General features: G+C 38.2%; 6 protein-coding genes across 6 annotated transcripts; all 6 read right to left on the reverse strand. All coding sequences in view use genetic code 12, as the record gives it.

Moving 5' to 3' along the window:
• Positions 1-993: 993 nt before the first annotated feature.
• Positions 994-4,821, reverse strand: ROA1 (Roa1p; the record flags this gene model as incomplete). The annotated part of the gene is made up of 1 exon (XM_067689755.1): positions 994-4,821. The coding sequence occupies one exon, from the start codon at positions 4,819-4,821 to the stop codon at positions 994-996; it is 3,828 nt and encodes a 1,275-aa protein (XP_067551073.1).
• Positions 4,822-5,902: 1,081 nt separating this feature from the next.
• Positions 5,903-6,901, reverse strand: I9W82_001051 (uncharacterized protein; the record flags this gene model as incomplete). Its single annotated transcript, XM_067689756.1, has 1 exon — positions 5,903-6,901. The coding sequence occupies one exon, from the start codon at positions 6,899-6,901 to the stop codon at positions 5,903-5,905; it is 999 nt and encodes a 332-aa protein (XP_067551074.1).
• A 226-nt stretch (positions 6,902-7,127) lies between these two features.
• I9W82_001052 (uncharacterized protein) lies at positions 7,128-7,988 on the reverse strand (the record flags this gene model as incomplete). The annotated part of the gene is made up of 1 exon (XM_067689757.1): positions 7,128-7,988. One exon carries the CDS (start codon positions 7,986-7,988, stop codon positions 7,128-7,130), a length of 861 nt encoding a protein of 286 aa, XP_067551075.1.
• Positions 7,989-9,117: 1,129 nt separating this feature from the next.
• Positions 9,118-10,773, reverse strand: I9W82_001053 (sugar porter family MFS transporter; the record flags this gene model as incomplete). Its single annotated transcript, XM_067689758.1, has 1 exon — positions 9,118-10,773. One exon carries the CDS (start codon positions 10,771-10,773, stop codon positions 9,118-9,120), a length of 1,656 nt encoding a protein of 551 aa, XP_067551076.1.
• Positions 10,774-13,181: 2,408 nt separating this feature from the next.
• On the reverse strand, positions 13,182-14,819 carry I9W82_001054 (sugar porter family MFS transporter; the record flags this gene model as incomplete). Its single annotated transcript, XM_067689759.1, has 1 exon — positions 13,182-14,819. The coding sequence occupies one exon, from the start codon at positions 14,817-14,819 to the stop codon at positions 13,182-13,184; it is 1,638 nt and encodes a 545-aa protein (XP_067551077.1).
• Positions 14,820-17,225: 2,406 nt separating this feature from the next.
• On the reverse strand, positions 17,226-18,851 carry I9W82_001055 (sugar porter family MFS transporter; the record flags this gene model as incomplete). Its single annotated transcript, XM_067689760.1, has 1 exon — positions 17,226-18,851. One exon carries the CDS (start codon positions 18,849-18,851, stop codon positions 17,226-17,228), a length of 1,626 nt encoding a protein of 541 aa, XP_067551078.1.
• Positions 18,852-18,961: the final 110 nt, after the last annotated feature.

Genomic DNA, 18,961 nt, shown 5'->3' on the forward strand with positions numbered 1-18,961 from the left:
GTTATCTCCTTTCTTTTATAAAGAGTACACTCTGATGATCTCTTCAAGTAGACAAATATGGAGAGAGCTTTTGCTTTTTAAGCTGTAGTTGATATGAGTAAAAGAAGATAAAAAAAAGATGAATAAATGTAAGATTTAAACAGGTTATATAGTTATTGATAGTTTTTTTTGTTGAAATGTTGTTGTTGTTGTTGTTGTGGCTCTCCTTATAAACAACAAAAACGGAAAATTAGATACACAACAACATAAATAGATAACCAAATAATATTTATATCCATATTACATATTACACATAGAGTAAGAAGTAGATAATCTTTATTAAAACACACTTATCAATGAATATCCCACTGGAAAACCAATCCACTAACTTCCGAGATTAAACTCCCCTTCCACAAGTACAAAAAACTTCCTTTTGTGACTCCAGTTGCTTTCCTTCGCAAAATTTTGCACAAATAGAGACAACCATTGTGTGAATTAGTAAGATGTTACAAAAGGTGATGATGGGAAATAAAGCCTCCTCTTAGCTTTCAGCTTATACTTGTGCGATCCCTATTCAAGCTTAGAGTATCTCCACCCCAGTGGCATATCAATCCAAAAGTATAGCCCCTGTGAGATTGCTCTTTTCTATAGTTACACAAAATGGAGTCCCAACAAAATTAATCATTTTCTTGCTTCGGAGTTCAGTCTTTCAGTGTGGAAATCCGGGAAAGAAAATAAGGAGATAGTCACCCCCCACTAAACGAGACTATACGGAATGGGGTATAATGATAAGTGACTTTAGTTCAAGACAGCATTGTGTTGTACCTTACCTGATCATTTAAAAGTATTGACTACTTTCGGATCTATACGTCCGAAACATTATGACTTGCAGCTTTGTGTAATATGCGCTTCTCGAGAGGTTTTCGGCCTTAAACCGTAGACTGAAGCACCAACAATCCACTGTAATCTAAACGAAGCATCTATTATTATAATACACTATATACACCCCTCATCTTAGAACCACTTGACTCTAACATAGATTGAGCAGATAGCAAGTAATCTATAGATAACAAAACAAGCGAAAATTCCACCAAACATAGCACCTATATTAGCTTCCAAATTGTAGTATTGTAACACATCTTGGCCTGTTTTCAAGCTACAGTCGCCTGTAGAGTTGCATGAAAAAGTCTGGTTCTTGAATCCCAAATTTGCACAAATCGAAACAGCATACTTCATAGGGCTCAAGTAATTCATAGCTTTGAAAAAATGTGGCATGTGTAACGACATTGTACCACCCATAAACACAGCAATAATGATAAGATTGGACAACACATTTGTAGCCACTTCCATATGCTTGAAAACACTATTAAAGAAAATTCCAATTGATTCTCCACAATTGATGGATATGAACCCAGTAGCAAACATGGCAAAGTACATGGCGGCATTCCGTGGTAATCCACAAACAAAAACAATCAATGCTGAAAAGAAGAAACACGGAATGATTTCTGTTGGTAATTCATTAAGCAAGTATGAAATTCCAAATTCTGTAACCCCATAGATTCCATCCCTGTACTCTTGGTAAAACAAGTCTCTTTCAAATGGATATAAACTGATGTTGTTTACAAATCCAACAAAATACAAGTTCAACACTTCTTGAATCAACCCGAGTCTATTATTGATACCATCTTGGGTGTTTTTCAATGGAGCAAAGAACAACGTGTGAACAATCGTAAGGAAAACAGTTTGACCAATCCTGCTGATTATGCTATCCTTAGACCTGAAAGACGTTAAAAATTGTCTTTTGGTAACAGTGGAGAATGTGTGGACAAACGGTAATCGTTTAAAGTAGAACTGAGACAAATCAACTACCTGTCGTTGACTATTAGTTGTAGCTTTCTCATCATGATGCTTAACATTATACGCCCAGTTATTAACCAACATTTCAATTCTGCCATCAACAGCTTGGGCATCTTCATCATCATCAGCACCATGACTAATCAAATCCAAAATGTAATCGGCAATATTCAACTGACTATGATTTTCAAAACCTAGATTTGCCAAATACTCAACAATTCCATTGGCACTTCCATTATAAATGACATTACCACCTTTACCCAAAAACAACAAACTTCCAAAACTTAGGAAAATTTCCTCACTTGGTTGATGAATGGTGAGAATCACTGTTGTACCATTTTCTATTGCCAACTCACTTAGTAAGTCAAAAATAGCCTTGGCTGTAGATGAATCTAATCCAGATGTTGGTTCATCTAAAAACAACACTTTTGGTTTGGAAAGCAATTGAATCGATATACTCAATCTCCTCTTTTCACCACCAGATAAACCCTTGACGTAATCATCTCCGACTAATGTATCAGCACAATCAACCAATCCTGTTTGTCTAATCAATGTGTTGACAATTCTGGGAATCATTGGGTGTTGATCTAAAGGTAAACGTAACTTGGCTTGATAGTACAATGTTTCCCTTACCGTCAAGTTTGAAATCAATGAACTATCATGTTGGGTGACATATGCCGAGATGCGACTGAGTTCACTGCGGGGTATGTCTTGAACTCCATTAACTTTAATCTCTCCTGATGCAACAAACAGCGCTGACCTATCCAACCTGTTTGATAAGTAGTTGAGACAAGTACTTTTACCACTGCCTGAAGGACCCATAATACAGTTGACTGCGTTGGCCTTGAAAAGTGCATTCACATTGTTCAATAAAATCTTGGTCCCAACACGTTTTCCCAATATATTCTTTTCCTTGACTGACAAGTGTACATTATGTAGCTCAAGATCAATAGGGTATCTATCTTCAACAATCTCACTCGCGGCAGTTACTTCATTAGAGTTGAACTCAACACCACCACCTAAGGTATCCTCAGTGGCATCTACACTCTTATCCTTGTCTTCATGTGTCTCATCTTCGTCTCCAAGTTTATTCTTTTTAGTCTTGGCCATACCAACATCAAGATTTTTTAACCTCAAAGCAACGCCTGAAAGAATAATGAATCCAGTTACCCATACAATCAAAATACCGATTGGCTCTGCAATCCAATTTTGAGGAAATCCCCAAATTTTCAACTGCTCATTACCGATATAGTCACCACACTGACTCTCATCATCATATGGACAATCACCAACCCAGTCTGTAAGTTGATTTGCCGTTAATGCACCGAATCCATACCAGAAATAAGCTAGATACTTGAGCCATCTGACATAAACCGGCATTGTTTTTGCATTAACAAAGTATCCCGAAGCTGAATTCTGAACCTGATAAAGCAAGTTGATGTACATAGTGGACATTGCCACACTTGATGACACAGCGTAAATCAATAACGTACTGCTCATACATGCCAATTGAACAAGTAATGTCACCGTAAAGTAGATTCCAAAGTGGGATCCATTTCCCACTCGAAGCCCCCACATAAAGAAAGTTATAATTGACCAAATGATAGTCATTGGTAAATCTTCCAATAAAAATTTAGCCAACCTTCTTGATATGATAAATGCAGGAATACTTGCAACATGTTCTTGATATTCACGATAAAAGTAAGCACCATCTGTATTCCATAACCTTTCAACTTCAATAAACATGGCACAAAAGCCCACGACTTCCAAAACCACATACTGAACCGATATCAAGGACCTTATACCTGCAAGGTCATGCTTGGGTCGATAAAAGATCCACCCGAGGGTTACAGCAAGAAATACAAACCCAAGATTCAATACCAAGAGGGTTTGTATGTCACGATAGGTTAATTTGAAGGTACGTTTTGTCAACACTTTAAGCTCTGTCAAAAATGAGATTTCATCCTGCTTAGGAGTGGCGAACAATTTCAAGTTCTCCATATATTGTGCATGATCCTTCTTTGGAGCACTATCGTACTCATAATAATGATTGTTTTTCCAAGTCTCCACTAAGTGGTTTATTCTTGCGGTAGACTTCAGCTCACTCTCAACTGTACTTGAATCCTTGACAGATAAGCTCATGACATGGTCACTGATGTGACGGTTAACCTCTGGAGCATAACCTATATCTGAAAAGTAACTTTGTGCTTCATCTTTCAAGTTACCAAAATAAATCAATCGTCCACCTTTGGTCAATAAGCACACTTTATCAAACAAGTCGCAAATTTCTGGTCTAGGTTGGTGAATTGATAAAATGACAGTTATACCATAAGTATTCGAGGCAAGCTTGTGTAGTAGCTGGACCAACTTCAATGACGATGATGTGTCTAATCCAGTGGTGGGTTCGTCAAGAAACAATATCGATGGACGAGAGAGTAATTGAATTGCCAAACTTACTCTCCTTTGTTCACCGCCTGATAAAGTTGTTGCATGCAGGGAAAATTTGCAGATTCTAGTATCCTTCAAGTGGGTCAATTCCAACACATCCATAATGTAGTTGATCAACTGCTCTTTCTCTTCGTGGCTGACATATGGTGGTAATCTTAAATCTGCTTGAGTTTGAAATGTTTCCAATACAGTTAACCCAGGTAAAAAGAAATCAGTTTGAAGTAAGTAAGCATGTTTGATGTGTTTTATGGACTCATTTGCTCTTGTGTATTCAATGCTACCAGAATACTCCAATTTTTTATTTTTAACGTTGGTTCTTTGTGACAAAGTATGCAATAAAGTCGTCTTTCCTGCACCTGAACCTCCCATCAAAGCAATCAACTCGCCACTACCAACATCGAAGGATATATCATTAAGTATCCTGGGCGACTTTGCATTGAAATTATCCTTTTCATCTGCATGATGACTATCCTTGTTTTTAACTTTTGACTTTACAGCAACACTCAAGTTGCGCACCTTCAAGCCAACTCTCTGATCCATTGGAATCTCCAAGACGTTTGATTCCTTCATCTTTTTTCCTTTCGTTTCTGTAGATGTTATATAGCAGTGTAATTTGTCATGTGCGTTGTGGTGGCAAATAGTTTTGATCAAAAGTGGATAAGTTAATCTGTATTTATAATGAACCAAAGCGCATTTGGTAAGAAAATTTTTTTGTCTCTTTTAAAAGTTAGTGTCTGCATATATTTCTTGTCTCTCTTTCACTGAAACCAAAAAATTGCGCAATATTTAATAAAAATGCTTTTTAGACAGTTCTACACGACACACGGGGACAGAACGTTAAGTAAAAATATAACGCAAACTTTGTTCATAACAGCAGGGAGTTAAAAGCTTGTAAATGATCACAGGTTAGATACCATCCGGTGGTTTCACTCTAGATTTGGCCACTGCACATTTTGCTACAATACGACATTGTATTTGTCGTCCACCTCGGCTGAACAAATTTTGTTTTTTTGTCCTACACAAAGCGCATTTTCGTTTTCCAATTGCGCTTTTCTTGCCCGAATTGGCAACAATACTCTTCGTTTTGTCATCTTCCAAGAAATTTTCCAATTCGCACATGTAAACGATCGCATGTGAATATTGTGTCACCCATCGTGTGCAGCCAAGACCCAGTAAATGCTTCACCAGGGTTGCGAGTGGTATACTTTTATCTTTGGAAACGATCTTTACCTCGTATATTAAGCGTAATAGATACCACTGTACCGTCTGTTTTAACTGGAGTCACAACGTAAATGTTACTGAATTGCGTAATATACGTAAAGCTTGCGTACAGAGTAAGTGCTCGACATTTCTACGATTTGTGATCCGTCGTACTCCCTTTATGAATACATTCTACAAAAATAAATAGTTGTGACTAATACACTACCGGTGTATGGAACAAAATGACAGCAAAGTCAATGATTGGAATATTCTCAGATGTTCCATTAGGCCAAAGTGCAGTTTCTCGGCGCATTGCGAAAGCATTTCGGAAAAAGACGCAAAGCGCATTGCCTAAAAACAGTATGGTCTGTTTGTGATACCACTCAAGTACAATGGATTGGCGTAAGCCTAGCTTGTATGATTAGTTCTTTTTTAAGGACATTTGGGCCAATTTTAAAACTCCTTCCTCAGTGGCTGCGCCTCCAATGAAACCAGCAGCATGAACAAAAATACAACCTTCAACACCAGCCTTTTCGCTCAATTCCTCGTCTCTCAATCCTCTCAATGGCTCAGGTAATCCTAATCTGAACTCAAATGAAGATGAAGTGACGCTGACGGTTGAGACTCTCCACTTACCACTGGAGTCCTTAAACAAAACAAACTTAATTACACCCTCGGCATTGTTGTCTTTCTCAATTGCATACAAGTGTTCTTTCCAAGGACAAAATTGCGATAATACAAGAATTTCACCACTAGCATCAATGTCGAATCTTTTGTTGAACGCTTCTTCAACAATAGACTTAGCTGGAAGCCAACCTTTGCCATATCCCTCTAATAAATTAACAAACACTTTACCCATGAGTTCGCTAGAGACATTGAATTGACGGTCGTAATCTGCATCTGTACAACTTTCGTTCCATCTGGGGTTCAATTTTGATACTATTGATGGTAATGTAATATTCCTGTCATTAAACTTTGGCTCGACGTCTTTGGAGTAATTGTTAATTCCATTATCATTAGCGTCTAAACTTTCAATGAACTCCTTGTAAACTTTGTCATACAACAATTCCACATTCTTGTCATCTGATGACAATCCCAATACTTCCTTGATGATATCTTTACCAAAATGTTTGTAAACCAAACCAGCTGAAGATAACTTTGTTTGATATTTTTCATTAAATGTGGTATCAAATTCACGTTGATGGTGGTCAAAGAATTTGTGCCCATCATATTTCCCTCCAACATCAACAACGATATCACTTGATTCCCAATCTTGTGGGTTCCTCGATCTGACGAGCTCGGCATCTTGGAATTGAGGTAAAAGCTTGAGCATGTATACAGCCAAGGATTCATCGGCGTGGAATGAGCCAGAATGGGTACATATTTTAACCATCTTGTCTAATTTGAGTTTCTTTGACATTGTTGGAAGGAATGAGATGAGATTTGATTTTTTTTTTTCAACGCGAATGAATACCACAATACATTCTATGTGGTTGCAGAATAATACATCAATTGCATCTTTCGATTGGAAATACTTACGTCAATAAAAGTTGGTAATGAGATATGTATATCAGTCTACAGTATTTGAAGTTTTCATACAAGATTTTTATACATGAAAATATTCTCCCATTGTGGAACCTTTGCGCTTATTGAGTCTTTTTCTCCGTCTTTGGCAATTGAACCAATGCCACGTAGTGAATGAACTTCTCTCTTAATGCAAAGTACTTTTGACTCAATTGAGCATTGTTCAATTTGCTGACATATCCATTTAATGTTTGATCCAATTGATTTACAGCAGCTTTTGTGAATTGGTTACTGTCATACCTCAACTTGTTAAACACGACAACGGCAACAAAAAGAAACACTTTGGTGGCATACTGCACAATGTTCCACTTTAACAATACCCAGAAGGTACTGATCAACACATCGAATGCTGACATAACTGCCAACACAATTTCCACACTTGAAGCGGCAGACAATGCAGGTTGGTTGAATTGGGTGGTGAAGTTGTTAATTGCCGCATTAACTCTTTGCTGTGCATCAATGGAGGGAATTGCAATACTTAACAAGTTGTTTTGGAAATATGTGAGTGCGTGGAAGACCGCAAATATAATGTATGAATATAATACAGTCTGTGCTGGGGTGTCAAGAATATAACTTGCAATGTAAAAGATGACTGCCAAACTCAAGTATTGGACATTTTCATCTCTGGATAACCTAGCAATGCTTAATTTCGGAGCTGAGCGTTTGATATACACTTGCTTCAACACAATCAAATATGTGACAATGATCGACAACAAAGTAAAGCGAAAGTATTTCAAAGAAGCAGCTTGTCTAAATAGCATAGCTGTCAATGAGCTCAATACAAAGAAAATGATGGCAAAGACATGACCCAAGTACCAATAAAATTGTTGAGTTTTGAAAAGCGCTGTCAATTGTTGTGCAGGAGAGCCTGACTGTACTCTAGTGGTGGATGACTTGGATGAAGTAGTAGCTTTTGGTGGCATTAGGATAAAGCTGTGTGAATAAAAGCAAACAGTGTACAAATGTGGCTGAAATTTTCAAAAGACGAAAAGATGAAATTCGTGATTTTTGGAACAATAGTTTTTTTGATTGCGCATTACGTAACACGAACATGAAACAATAAGCTCCTACATTAACACAAGAGTAGGCTGAAGTTACGCAGGACTCCCGAGACCATTACTTGTGCCATATTCTAGAGCTGAGTCGAGGCAGAGCATATCAATACGAGCAAAGTCTCGAGGATGTCGAAACTATTTCACTTTTCTTATCATTAATACGGACCCTCTGTCTTAAGATACACATACCCCACCTGTTCTATTTTGAACCAACCTTATAGCAACAGGATTCAGTCGAGTCATCTAATGTCACCCCGCTATTGCTACAGGCTGGCCGCTCCTCAATTGGTTAAGTGCCGCATCATCCAAATTTCCTGAATTGCCACATATATTACATACTAACCGCTTCGAAAATGAGAATGGAAGCACTGGAATGAAGAACAAGGTGACCGCATTTATCGTACGTACAGCAAAAGCGCTTTGGTTATGGCAGCGGCCACAATAGCACGGAATATGACCAACATCGGATAGCTCGCTGTTGTATTCACTAACTAGGTTAGGGGTTAGTAGCTATTATATGTGTAATTCAATATGCACGGTTGTCAAAGTGCCGGCATAATGAGCCTCGTTGTCGTTCGTTTATACATACACCCTATAAGGAAGAAGCAGAAGTCCATGTTAACCGAAAACTATTTTCGTAGAAGCGTGATATCTGAAATGATGATCTGTTGGGGCAATAACACGTTACGCGCTTGAATGTCACTTCTTGGAAAGAACTTATAGTAACGAATAGCTCCGTGTCGTTGAAGAATTTTTGGTTTGGCTAAGAACCTGCACCATTTCTTTTGATCAAGTTTCTGGCCTGATTGTTTTGTGTACTAAAATAACCTCGGAGTTAACGCGAGCCAAACGATGCCGCCGAGAATATAACGAATCGCGTCAAAGAAGACTTTATTACAAGCTTATTCATTCATTACTATACACACACGAAGATAAAAGCATAACTGATTAAGAACTGAAACAATTTCTATTTCAATACTCTTGTCACATTGAAACCTCACTCATGATTGGACCCATTATTAGAGTGGGTTTCAGGATCTTGAACTTTTTCATCAGATTGAGATCCAGTCTCTTTATGTTCAAGACTCAACTTTCTTGCCAACTCTGAATCAGGATCAATAGGAATGGTTGGTGTCCAAGAAGCTGATCTCCATGCTGGAACGTTTTCATCCCACATTTGTGCAACTTCCTCCAATCGCTTACCTTTAGTCTCTGGGAATCCGAAAAACACATGAAGACCCATAGCAAGACAGAAGACACCATAAATAATATACGTTCTCCAATTAATGTTCTTGAATCCCGATGGAGTATACATGGCAATAGCAAAGTTGAAGCACCAGTTAGCACAAGTAGATAAGGAGTTACCTCTTTGAGAGATTCTGTTGTCTCCCCAAATCTCCGCACAGTAAACCCAAATACCAACACCCCAAGTAGAAGCGAAAGAACACACAAACAAGTAGGAACATGCAATAGCACCTCTAGAAGCTGGCTTGTGATTGGTTGGAATTCTAATTGTAACAGATTCATTTCCTGAATCGGCCCAAGGTACGGAATAGTCACCCAAAATACCAGCAAGACCGAATTGGAAAATCAACATGAAAAGGGCACCAAGCATCAACACTGGCCTTCTTCCAAAGTAATCGAAACAAATCAATGCTGGAATTGTACAAACCACATTCAAAACGTATTGGATAGACGAAGCAACCAAGTTGGTATTTCCGTTATAACCTGCCATTTGGAAAATGTAAACAATATAGTACATCATAACATTCATACCAGTTAATTGCTGCCAGATTTGAGCAAAGATTGCTGTGAGTGTTCTGCGAATATACTTCTTTTTAAATAAAGTGCCGTAACCGACTGTTTTTGCCTCTTCTTCGATTAACAATTGTTCTTTAATTTCAGCAATTTCAATCAAGACCTCAGGATCTTCATGGTTTCCGTGGGCTTGGATTTTAGTAACAATATCCTCAGCTTGTTCCCATCTCCCTTGCTTAGCTAACCAACGTGGTGACTCAGGAATGACAAGACATCCAAAGAACAAAAGCAAACCAGGTACGATCTGAATACCCCAAGCAATTCTGAAACTAGCAACACCATGGATTTTACCTAAACCATATGAAATGTAGAACATAATCATAATACCAAGGGTGACTGAGAACTGGAAAAATCCGTTAACGGTACCTCTTCTTCTACGAGGGGAAATTTCAGCACCGTAAATTGGAGCGACAGAGGAACCGAAACCAACACCAATACCCGATATAATACGACCGATGATCAATTGTGGTCTGTTTTGTGACGAGGATTGAATAGCAGCACCAACCATCCAAAAGAACGAACAAATCAAAAGTGACAATCTTCTTCCAAATGGCTCTGAAATAAATGCAGAAGCTATTGACCCGAAAATTGATCCCAATGCCATAGAAGCTGTAATGAAACCTTGCATGGTGGAACCTGGCGTGTGAAAGAAATGTCTGTATGGATCAGACCCAATGAAAGCTGACATTGATGAGATATCAAAACCAAACATCAAACCAGCAATTGTCGAAATGCTGGCAATAAAGTAAACATTATAGATTTTAGGAAGTTTGTCCAACTTATTGGCCAAAGACAAGGCTGGGCCAGAGAACATGCGCTCGATTCTTGATGACATTTTTTGCAGTTGATAGCTGAATAAAATCACTGAGGTTTAGAAATAGACATTACAGAAAACAAAAAAATCTGGGTAATTTAGGCGTCCTTTTATATTAAAACATTTTAGAGAGGATAATTGCTGGTGGTTACTTTGAACACCTGGAGACCACCACAATGCATAAAAGTTTGCACTATGTTTTTGTTATTTTTTTTTACAAAATTGCTCCGTAAACTAAAACAATACTTTATTGTTTACCCCACCGCGTCTTGAGATCCAAAGCTAAACAAACAATAAAGGTAAGAATTTTTCCTACATGTTCCAAATATGGAAGAAATACCGCATACATTAATGCAAGAACCATACGGCACAGATGCAAAACGGGTAAAAATTCTCACGCATATGCATAAAGTTCCATTTTTTTTAAGCCCACTTTAGAACTAAAAATTTTAAATCGCATGACATTCAATCTTCAGAATGCCGCAACCCAGAATTAACCCGCACGAGAGAAGATTAAGACAAGTTAGTTCTCATCAAAGACTATATACTTTATAATCTTGTCACTAGGGTGGAAACAATTACCAAAGGGGTGGGTGCAAAACCAAATAATGGGGATACAGTTTAGTTGCAAACAAATAGTCTGTTCCTAACAACTTCATCTTCTTCCTTTGAAAGGGGAATATACGTGGATTGCGGGAAAATGCCGCTAAAACAAAATTATTCCGAATTCAGACAAAAGCATAAATTAAAATTTTTAGACGGTATAAACTTCCGGGAATAAACGTGATTATTATTTTTAATAACCTGGCGTGATTTCATTGACTTTCGAACTAATTCTTCTTGAAATATAGAACTTGCTTGGGTCAGCAATAACGTGGAAGCAATGCTTATAGCATCCTGGGTAGGTAAAGAGAACTATGGGTATAGTCTCTTTTGTTATAAATGCTTCTATTTGTAAATGTATTTCCTCATGACTTCGGATTTTTTGAATATCCAGCGAGGTGCACAAAAACTAGTAAAACAATTTTTTGATGTGCGTCAAAGAAATTTCTTGGCATGTAGCTGTACTAAAAATAAAATCACTTTCATTCAATTCTGGAACATAAGTGGTGTGCTTCTCGATTATTAGAGCTGGTTCCACCTACTAACCCAACCAAACGTTTTGCACTTATGCACAAAGCTCTGAAAGTTCTTTCCTCAAAAAGGTAAACTGAAGAAAATTATACTCGAGTGGAGAAATAAATCTATTGTTTATACGCTCATAACCGGAAGAAGTCCAGAAGCCAACTACGAAAGCATTCACAAGGAACAAGAGTTGCTGATTGTTATGAAAAACTACAAAGCAAGAATATTCCGTTAATGACTTTCTAACAAACTTTAACTACCCTTCTGGCAAACTATTTTCTTGGTTATTTATGCTTTTGAATTGCTGGCGTGTTGTGCCAGCACTCTACAGGTGTCGTAAGACATATATTACTTGATTTCTCTTTCGGTCTTCTGTAGTAGCTCGCTGTTACTATACTTCCGGCGATAAAGCCAAATCTTGAGACTCGCTTTGTGTCACTATTTGGTTCCGTCTATTTCTTTGTTTTCTTTGGTTTTACCCCAGAATTCTCGTTCTCGTTTAATTTTTTTTTCCTTCTGCGTGATACAGTTCAAGGGGAGTTGCACAAAAAGTTTCAGCCAAGCGATGCCTCGACTAGCTAAGTACGGTGCCTTTGCAATGATATGGCTTGCGATGCTTAACCTATTACGGTATCTTTTCTGCAGTAGTCGATCTGAAGCTTTCTCTAATCCTGGCTGTAATATTTAGAAACCTTGAAATAAGCTGAATGTTTTGGAGACACGGCTTTAATGGAACTTTTCTCCGTGCGGAAAAAAGCCTCGTTTGAACAAAATGGATCAGCAAAGTGCACCCAGGGTACATTTGCATGGTAATATCAAACGTATTTCTAGACTCTTTCAGCTCAAAATTCAAACGAAACGTGTTTCTTGTTTGTAAAATATAAGGCAGCGGCGGTGACAGGTGTCATCCATCGCGACTCAAAGTTTCAACAAATTTCTAGCTCATTATAGAGGTAAATAGCTCCGCAAGTCAACTGTGAATATTCTGGTCACAAGACCTGACAATTTTCAAACGAGAAGCAGAGATGATGATTAGCTCTCATTTCATCACAAAATCATAGGCAGCCCAAAAAGGGTCTCGCTTAGATATGCGGTAAGTCTTAATATAAAGTGCATGTCAAGGGATTTTCCGAGATGTATTCCGATTGACATTGTGGAATATGCATCCCAGTATGAATAAAGATGCGCTACTACGAATACCTGCTAATATTGACTAAACGCAAAATTTCTTTAAAAATCAACCAAACAACGTTGTCATTAGAACTATAAAAGTATACGAATATCGTACTTGAAAGACAAAAAATCTATTCCCGTCTTTGTTCTTCATCAGTGTTGGATTCTTCATCCATCAATTTCTCTTCATTATGTTCAAGACTCAACTTTCTTGCCAACTCTGAATCAGGAGCGATAGGAATGGTTGGTGTCCAAGAAGCTGATCTCCATGCTGGAACGTTTTCATCCCACATTTGACCAACTTCCTCCAATCTCTTACCTTTAGTCTCTGGGAATCCGAAAAACACGTGAAGACCCATAGCAAGACAGAAGACACCATAGATGATGTATGTTCTCCAGTTGATGTTCTTGAAACCTGCTGGGGTATACATGGCAATAGCAAAGTTGAAACACCAATTAGCGCAGGTTGCTAATGAGTTACCTCTTTGTGAGATTCTATTGTCTCCCCAAAGTTCTGCACAATAAACCCAAATACCAACACCCCAAGTAGAAGCGAAAGAACATACAAACAAGTAGGAACAAGCAATAGCACCTCTAGCAGCTGACTTATTACTGTCTGGAATTCTAATGTTGACCGACTCTGTTCCTGAATCTGGCCAAGGTACGGAATACTGGCCCAAGATACCAGTAAGTCCAAATTGGAAAATCATCATGAAAAGGGCACCGAGCATCAACACTGGTCTTCTTCCAAAGTAGTCAAAACAAATCAAAGCTGGAATTGTACAAACCACATTCAAAACGTATTGAATGGACGAGGCAATCAAGTTGGTGTTTCCACTATAACCTGCCATTTGGAAAATATAGACAATGTAGTACATCATAACATTCATACCAGTCAATTGTTGCCAAATTTGAGCGAAAAGTGCTGTGAGTGTTCTGCGAAGAAACTTCTTTTTGAACAAAGTGCCATATCCAACTGTTTTTGCTTCTTCTTCGATCAACAATTGCTCCTTGATTTCAGCAATTTCAATCAAGACCTCAGGATCTTCATGGTTTCCGTGGGCTTGGATTTTAGTAACAATGTCCTCAGCTTGCTCCCATCTCCCTTGCTTAGCTAACCAACGTGGTGACTCAGGAATGATAAGACATCCAAAGAATAAAAGTAATCCAGGGATAATTTGTATAGCCCAACCGATCCTGAAACTGGCAACACCATCAATTTGACCGGTACCATAACAAATGTAAAACATAATCATAATACCAAGGGTCACAGCAAACTGGAAGAATCCATTGATAGTACCTCTTCTTTTACGTGGGGAAATTTCAGCACCGTAAATTGGAGCGACAGAGGAACCGAAACCAACACCAATACCCGATATAATACGACCGATGATCAATTGTGGTCTGTTTTGTGACGAGGATTGAATAGCAGCACCAACCATCCAAAAGAACGAACAAATCAAAAGTGACAATCTTCTTCCAAATGGCTCTGAAATAAATGCAGAAGCTATTGACCCGAAAATTGATCCCAACGCCATAGAAGCTGTAATGAAACCTTGCATGGTGGAACCTGGCGTGTGAAAGAAATGTCTGTATGGATCAGACCCAATGAATGCTGACATTGATGAGATATCAAAACCAAACATCAAACCAGCGATGGTTGAGATACTAGCAATGAAATAAACATTGTAGATTTTAGGAAGCTTGTCCAACTTATTGGCCAAGGTCAAGGCTGGGCCTGAGAACATACGCTCGATTCTTGAAGACATTTTTTGCAGTTGGTAGTTAAAGTGTGCAAATAATGGAAGTGATCAGAGTGGAGAAAGGTCTGGCAAATCTACGTCTATTTATATTCAAAACTTTATTAGAGGGGGGAGTTATTCTACCTCTTTCAAGCGCCTTGGGGGTCAATTCTTGGCAAAAGAATAGGCTCCTTTGCTATGTCTTACAACATTGTTTCTTCGTAAACCAAACAATCAATGATTGTTTTAGCAATTGTTTTCCCCGCCGCGTGCCCAGATATAAACAAGAAAACAATGAAAATAATACAATACCGAACAAGTTACAAAGAGAATGGCTATATATTTAAAAGAAAACATAAACACTGGGCACTGCTGTAAGTTGGGTAAAAGTTTCATTCCGTATGTACAGAGTGCAATTTTGTTTTTTTTGCCCAGCCAATAAGTAAATCCTAAATGGTGTGAGATTTAGAGATGTAAAATGCCGTATCTTACAATTAGACATCACCAGTGATGATTGAGGTCTAGTCGAATCGGTATACTCAAATACAATTTTTTGGGTCATACAACGTAAGAGGTGAAGGCGTGAGGCTGTAGTATTCCACACAAAAAAAAATAATACGTTCCTGGTTATATTGACCAGTTCTTTGCATAATAGAAGCTGACTATAAGTGGTGGCTTAAACGCGCCTTTGCAATTATTCCGAATGCGGACAATAGTAAAATTTTAAAATGTTTTTGGCGCCAATAATTTCAGAAACTCCCAAGAATATCCTGGTTGCTTTCACTTCCCTGTCGAAGACTATTTCTGATAAGACTCATGGAGCGTCTTGCCATAACAATCTACGCCTCTTGATTCTTATCATGTTGGGGACATATCTCCAGATAGTGGGAACTTTGTTGTCGTATGCATCTTCGGTTTCGGATTTTTTTTTTTTCCTCGATACCACGGTACAACTATACAATGTCCTCTCCCTCTCTCTCTTCTTTTGTTATTTCTTGGCAGTAAATGCATTTAATTCTGGAACAACTTTTTTAGCTTTGTGGGTGGTGTTGATATTTTACAATAGACGAAAAAAGAGTACACTCTACACATATGTGCAATTTCTTAAAAACAAAGATTTCTTCCTCAGAAAGGAAAAATTCAAAAAAAGTGGAGAAAAAAATAATTTTCTTATTGTTTTATTGACCGGAAGAAAATACAAAAAGCCAAGCACGAAAAAACATATTCAGTAATTGCTTCACAAGAGCAAAACAGATGGAAAGAAATGTTCCGTGAATGACGTTTTAATGTCTTGCTAGATCGTTTCTTGATTATGTATCTCTTTCGACTGCTGGATTCTTGTGCTACCTCATTGACACTAGTACGCAAGAGCTTGCGGTTAGTGTACAACTATGGAAAAATTCTAGAAGCATTTTGTTTTGTGTCGTCGTTTAGCTTTGTCTACTTTTTTCCACCCCAGCCATTTTCTCCTTCGTCTATTTCATGTTGGGAATTTTTTATGAATGATGCTTCCGCAAGGGGAGTCGCACAAAACCTTTCACTAACTTGTATCGTGTACGCTAGCATATTGAATGTACATTGTTCTCTATCTCCTTGAGGAGAGCTAGTGTTATGCATATTTCACCCTCAAAAAATAACGCCTTAAATTGTAAACGTATTTAGTTTAGACGAAAGTGGATTAAAGTGATCCGAAATGAACCAAAGGGGGGGACATCTTCTGCCCTCTAAGCTCAACTTTTCTCTTTCGATGGTGCTCCCCGCAATTGTATAAAGGATCTAGTGTGAATCTCTTTTGTTTTGCACTTTTTGCATAAAACGTATGACCAAAAAATTTTTGTGGTGTATTGATGTTTACAAAAAAATTTTAAATTTAGACCAAAAAGCGTTCACAAGGGCTGCTTTACACACCCTTTTTTTGAGGGATCAAAATTCATGCAACCCCATATGCACTGTCACAGTGCAACCATGTTGCATTTTTGTATTGAATCGTATTTGCACACGTTTTCGGGTTAAATTCTTTTATAGGAAAAGAAGGCTTTTTCTATGTAACCCTCATCAAATGGGCAACCAATTATGGCAAGCGCTTTTAATGACTACTAGCACCCCACACCTTCTCTCGTGCGGGTTATCTAGTACATCATGTAGTTGGGTTAGACATAGCTCTATCTCAATCCTCCTTTATCAAAATGTGCTAAGAAGGTGATAAGGATATTTTTCCCGAAATAACCTTTAAATTGTGCACCATAATTCACATTAGCCTGCACAAACGCGTCAATTGTTTACCATAGGCCGAAATTCTTGACGTTGATCCACCAAGCGATAAATCATGTGATAGCATGGGCATTTCTAGATATCGACTTTTCAAACACAAACTCACATTCAATTAATTAAACAACTACACAATCTTCTCCAATAAACGAATGTCTTACTCTTTCAAGCACTAGGGGTGTCCAAATTTTCAGACCGCTCCTCTATATTCTCCTTATGCTCAAGGCTCAATTTTCTTCCTATTTCAGAGTCTGGTGCGATTGGGATTGTAGGTTGCCAGTTTGCTGTCTTCCAAGCTGGTACTTTTTCGTCCCACATTTGACCAATTTCCTCTAATCTCTTGTTCTTGGTTTCTGGAAACCCAAAGAAGACATGGAGTGTCATTGCCACACAAAATACTCCATAAATAATGTAAGTCCTCCAATTTATGTTCTTAAATCCGGATGGAGTATACATTCCAATAGCAAAATTTATAATCCAATTAGCTGCTGTGGATAAGGAATTTCCTCTCTGGGAGATCCGATTGTCACCCCAAATCTCAGAGCAGTAAATCCAAATTCCAACACCCCACGTCATAGCATAGGAACAGACAAACAAATATGAGCAAGCAATTGCTCCTCTCGATGCTGACTTTTGAGTATCTGGGATTCTAATATTGACAGTATCATTTCCGGAATCGGCCCATGGTTTTGAATATGCTCCTAATATACCTGCCAATCCAAACTGAAAAGTGGTCATTAAGATACCACCCGCAATCAAGACTGAGCGCCTACCCAACTTGTCAAACAATATCAATGCTGGAACTGAGCAAACAACATTCAATACATACTGTATTGATGAAGCAACCAAGTTTGCATTGCCTGAATAACCGGCCATCTCGAATATATAGACAATGTAGTACATCAATACATTCATACCGGTTAATTGTTGCCAAATCTGTGAGAATAATGCCGTAATTGTCCTCAAGTAATACTTTTTCTGGAACAAAGTAGCGTAGCTTACAGCTTTTGCTTCTTCCTCAATCAACAATTGCTCCTTGATTTCAGCAATTTCAATCAAGACCTCGGGGTCTTCTGAGTTCCCTTTTGCTTGAATTTGGGCGACAATGAACTCAGTCTGCTCCCATCTACCTTGCTTTGCCAACCATCTAGGGGACTCAGGAATGAAAAGGCATCCAAATGCTAGGATTAATCCAGGGACAATTTGTAAACCCCACGCAATTCTAAAACTAGCAACTCCGTGTATCTTACCCAACCCAAAGGAAATGTAAAACATAATCATTATACCCACAGTCAAGCTCAATTGGAAGAAGCCATTAATACTACCTCTTCTATTTCTGGGTGATATTTCAGCTCCATAAATGGGGGCAACCGATGAACCAAACCCAACTCCCCAACCAGCGATGATTCTACCAATTATCAATTGCGCACGATTTTGGGATGATGACTGGACAGCAGCACCAACAATCCAGAAAAACGAACAAATCAAAAGGGATAACCTTCTTCCAAATGGCTCTGACACTAAAGCTGATGCAATTGAACCAAAGAATGAACCCAAAGCCATTGCTGAAGTGATGAAGCCTTGCATGGTTGAGCCTGGATAATTGAAAAAGTGTCTATATGGATCGGTTCCAATAAATGCAGATATTGAGGAAATATCAAAACCAAACATTAAACCAGCAACAGTGGAGATACTGGCAATGAAGTAAACGTTGTAGATTTTGGGTAATGCGTCTAGTCTTTGGCTTATAGCCAAAACTAAATTATTGATAGCAGGTGTTTTTTGGAACATGGTAGTTTATGGTTGCAAAAAGGAAGCAACACTATTTCATCATTCGAGTTGGAAATGACTGGATATTTATATTGCAAAACTTTTACTACGCTCCTTATTATAAGTATGTT

This window comes from Candida metapsilosis, assembly GCF_017655625.1.
Source record: "Candida metapsilosis strain BP57 chromosome Unknown scaffold1, whole genome shotgun sequence".
NCBI classification, from domain to species: domain Eukaryota; kingdom Fungi; phylum Ascomycota; class Pichiomycetes; order Serinales; family Debaryomycetaceae; genus Lodderomyces; species Lodderomyces metapsilosis.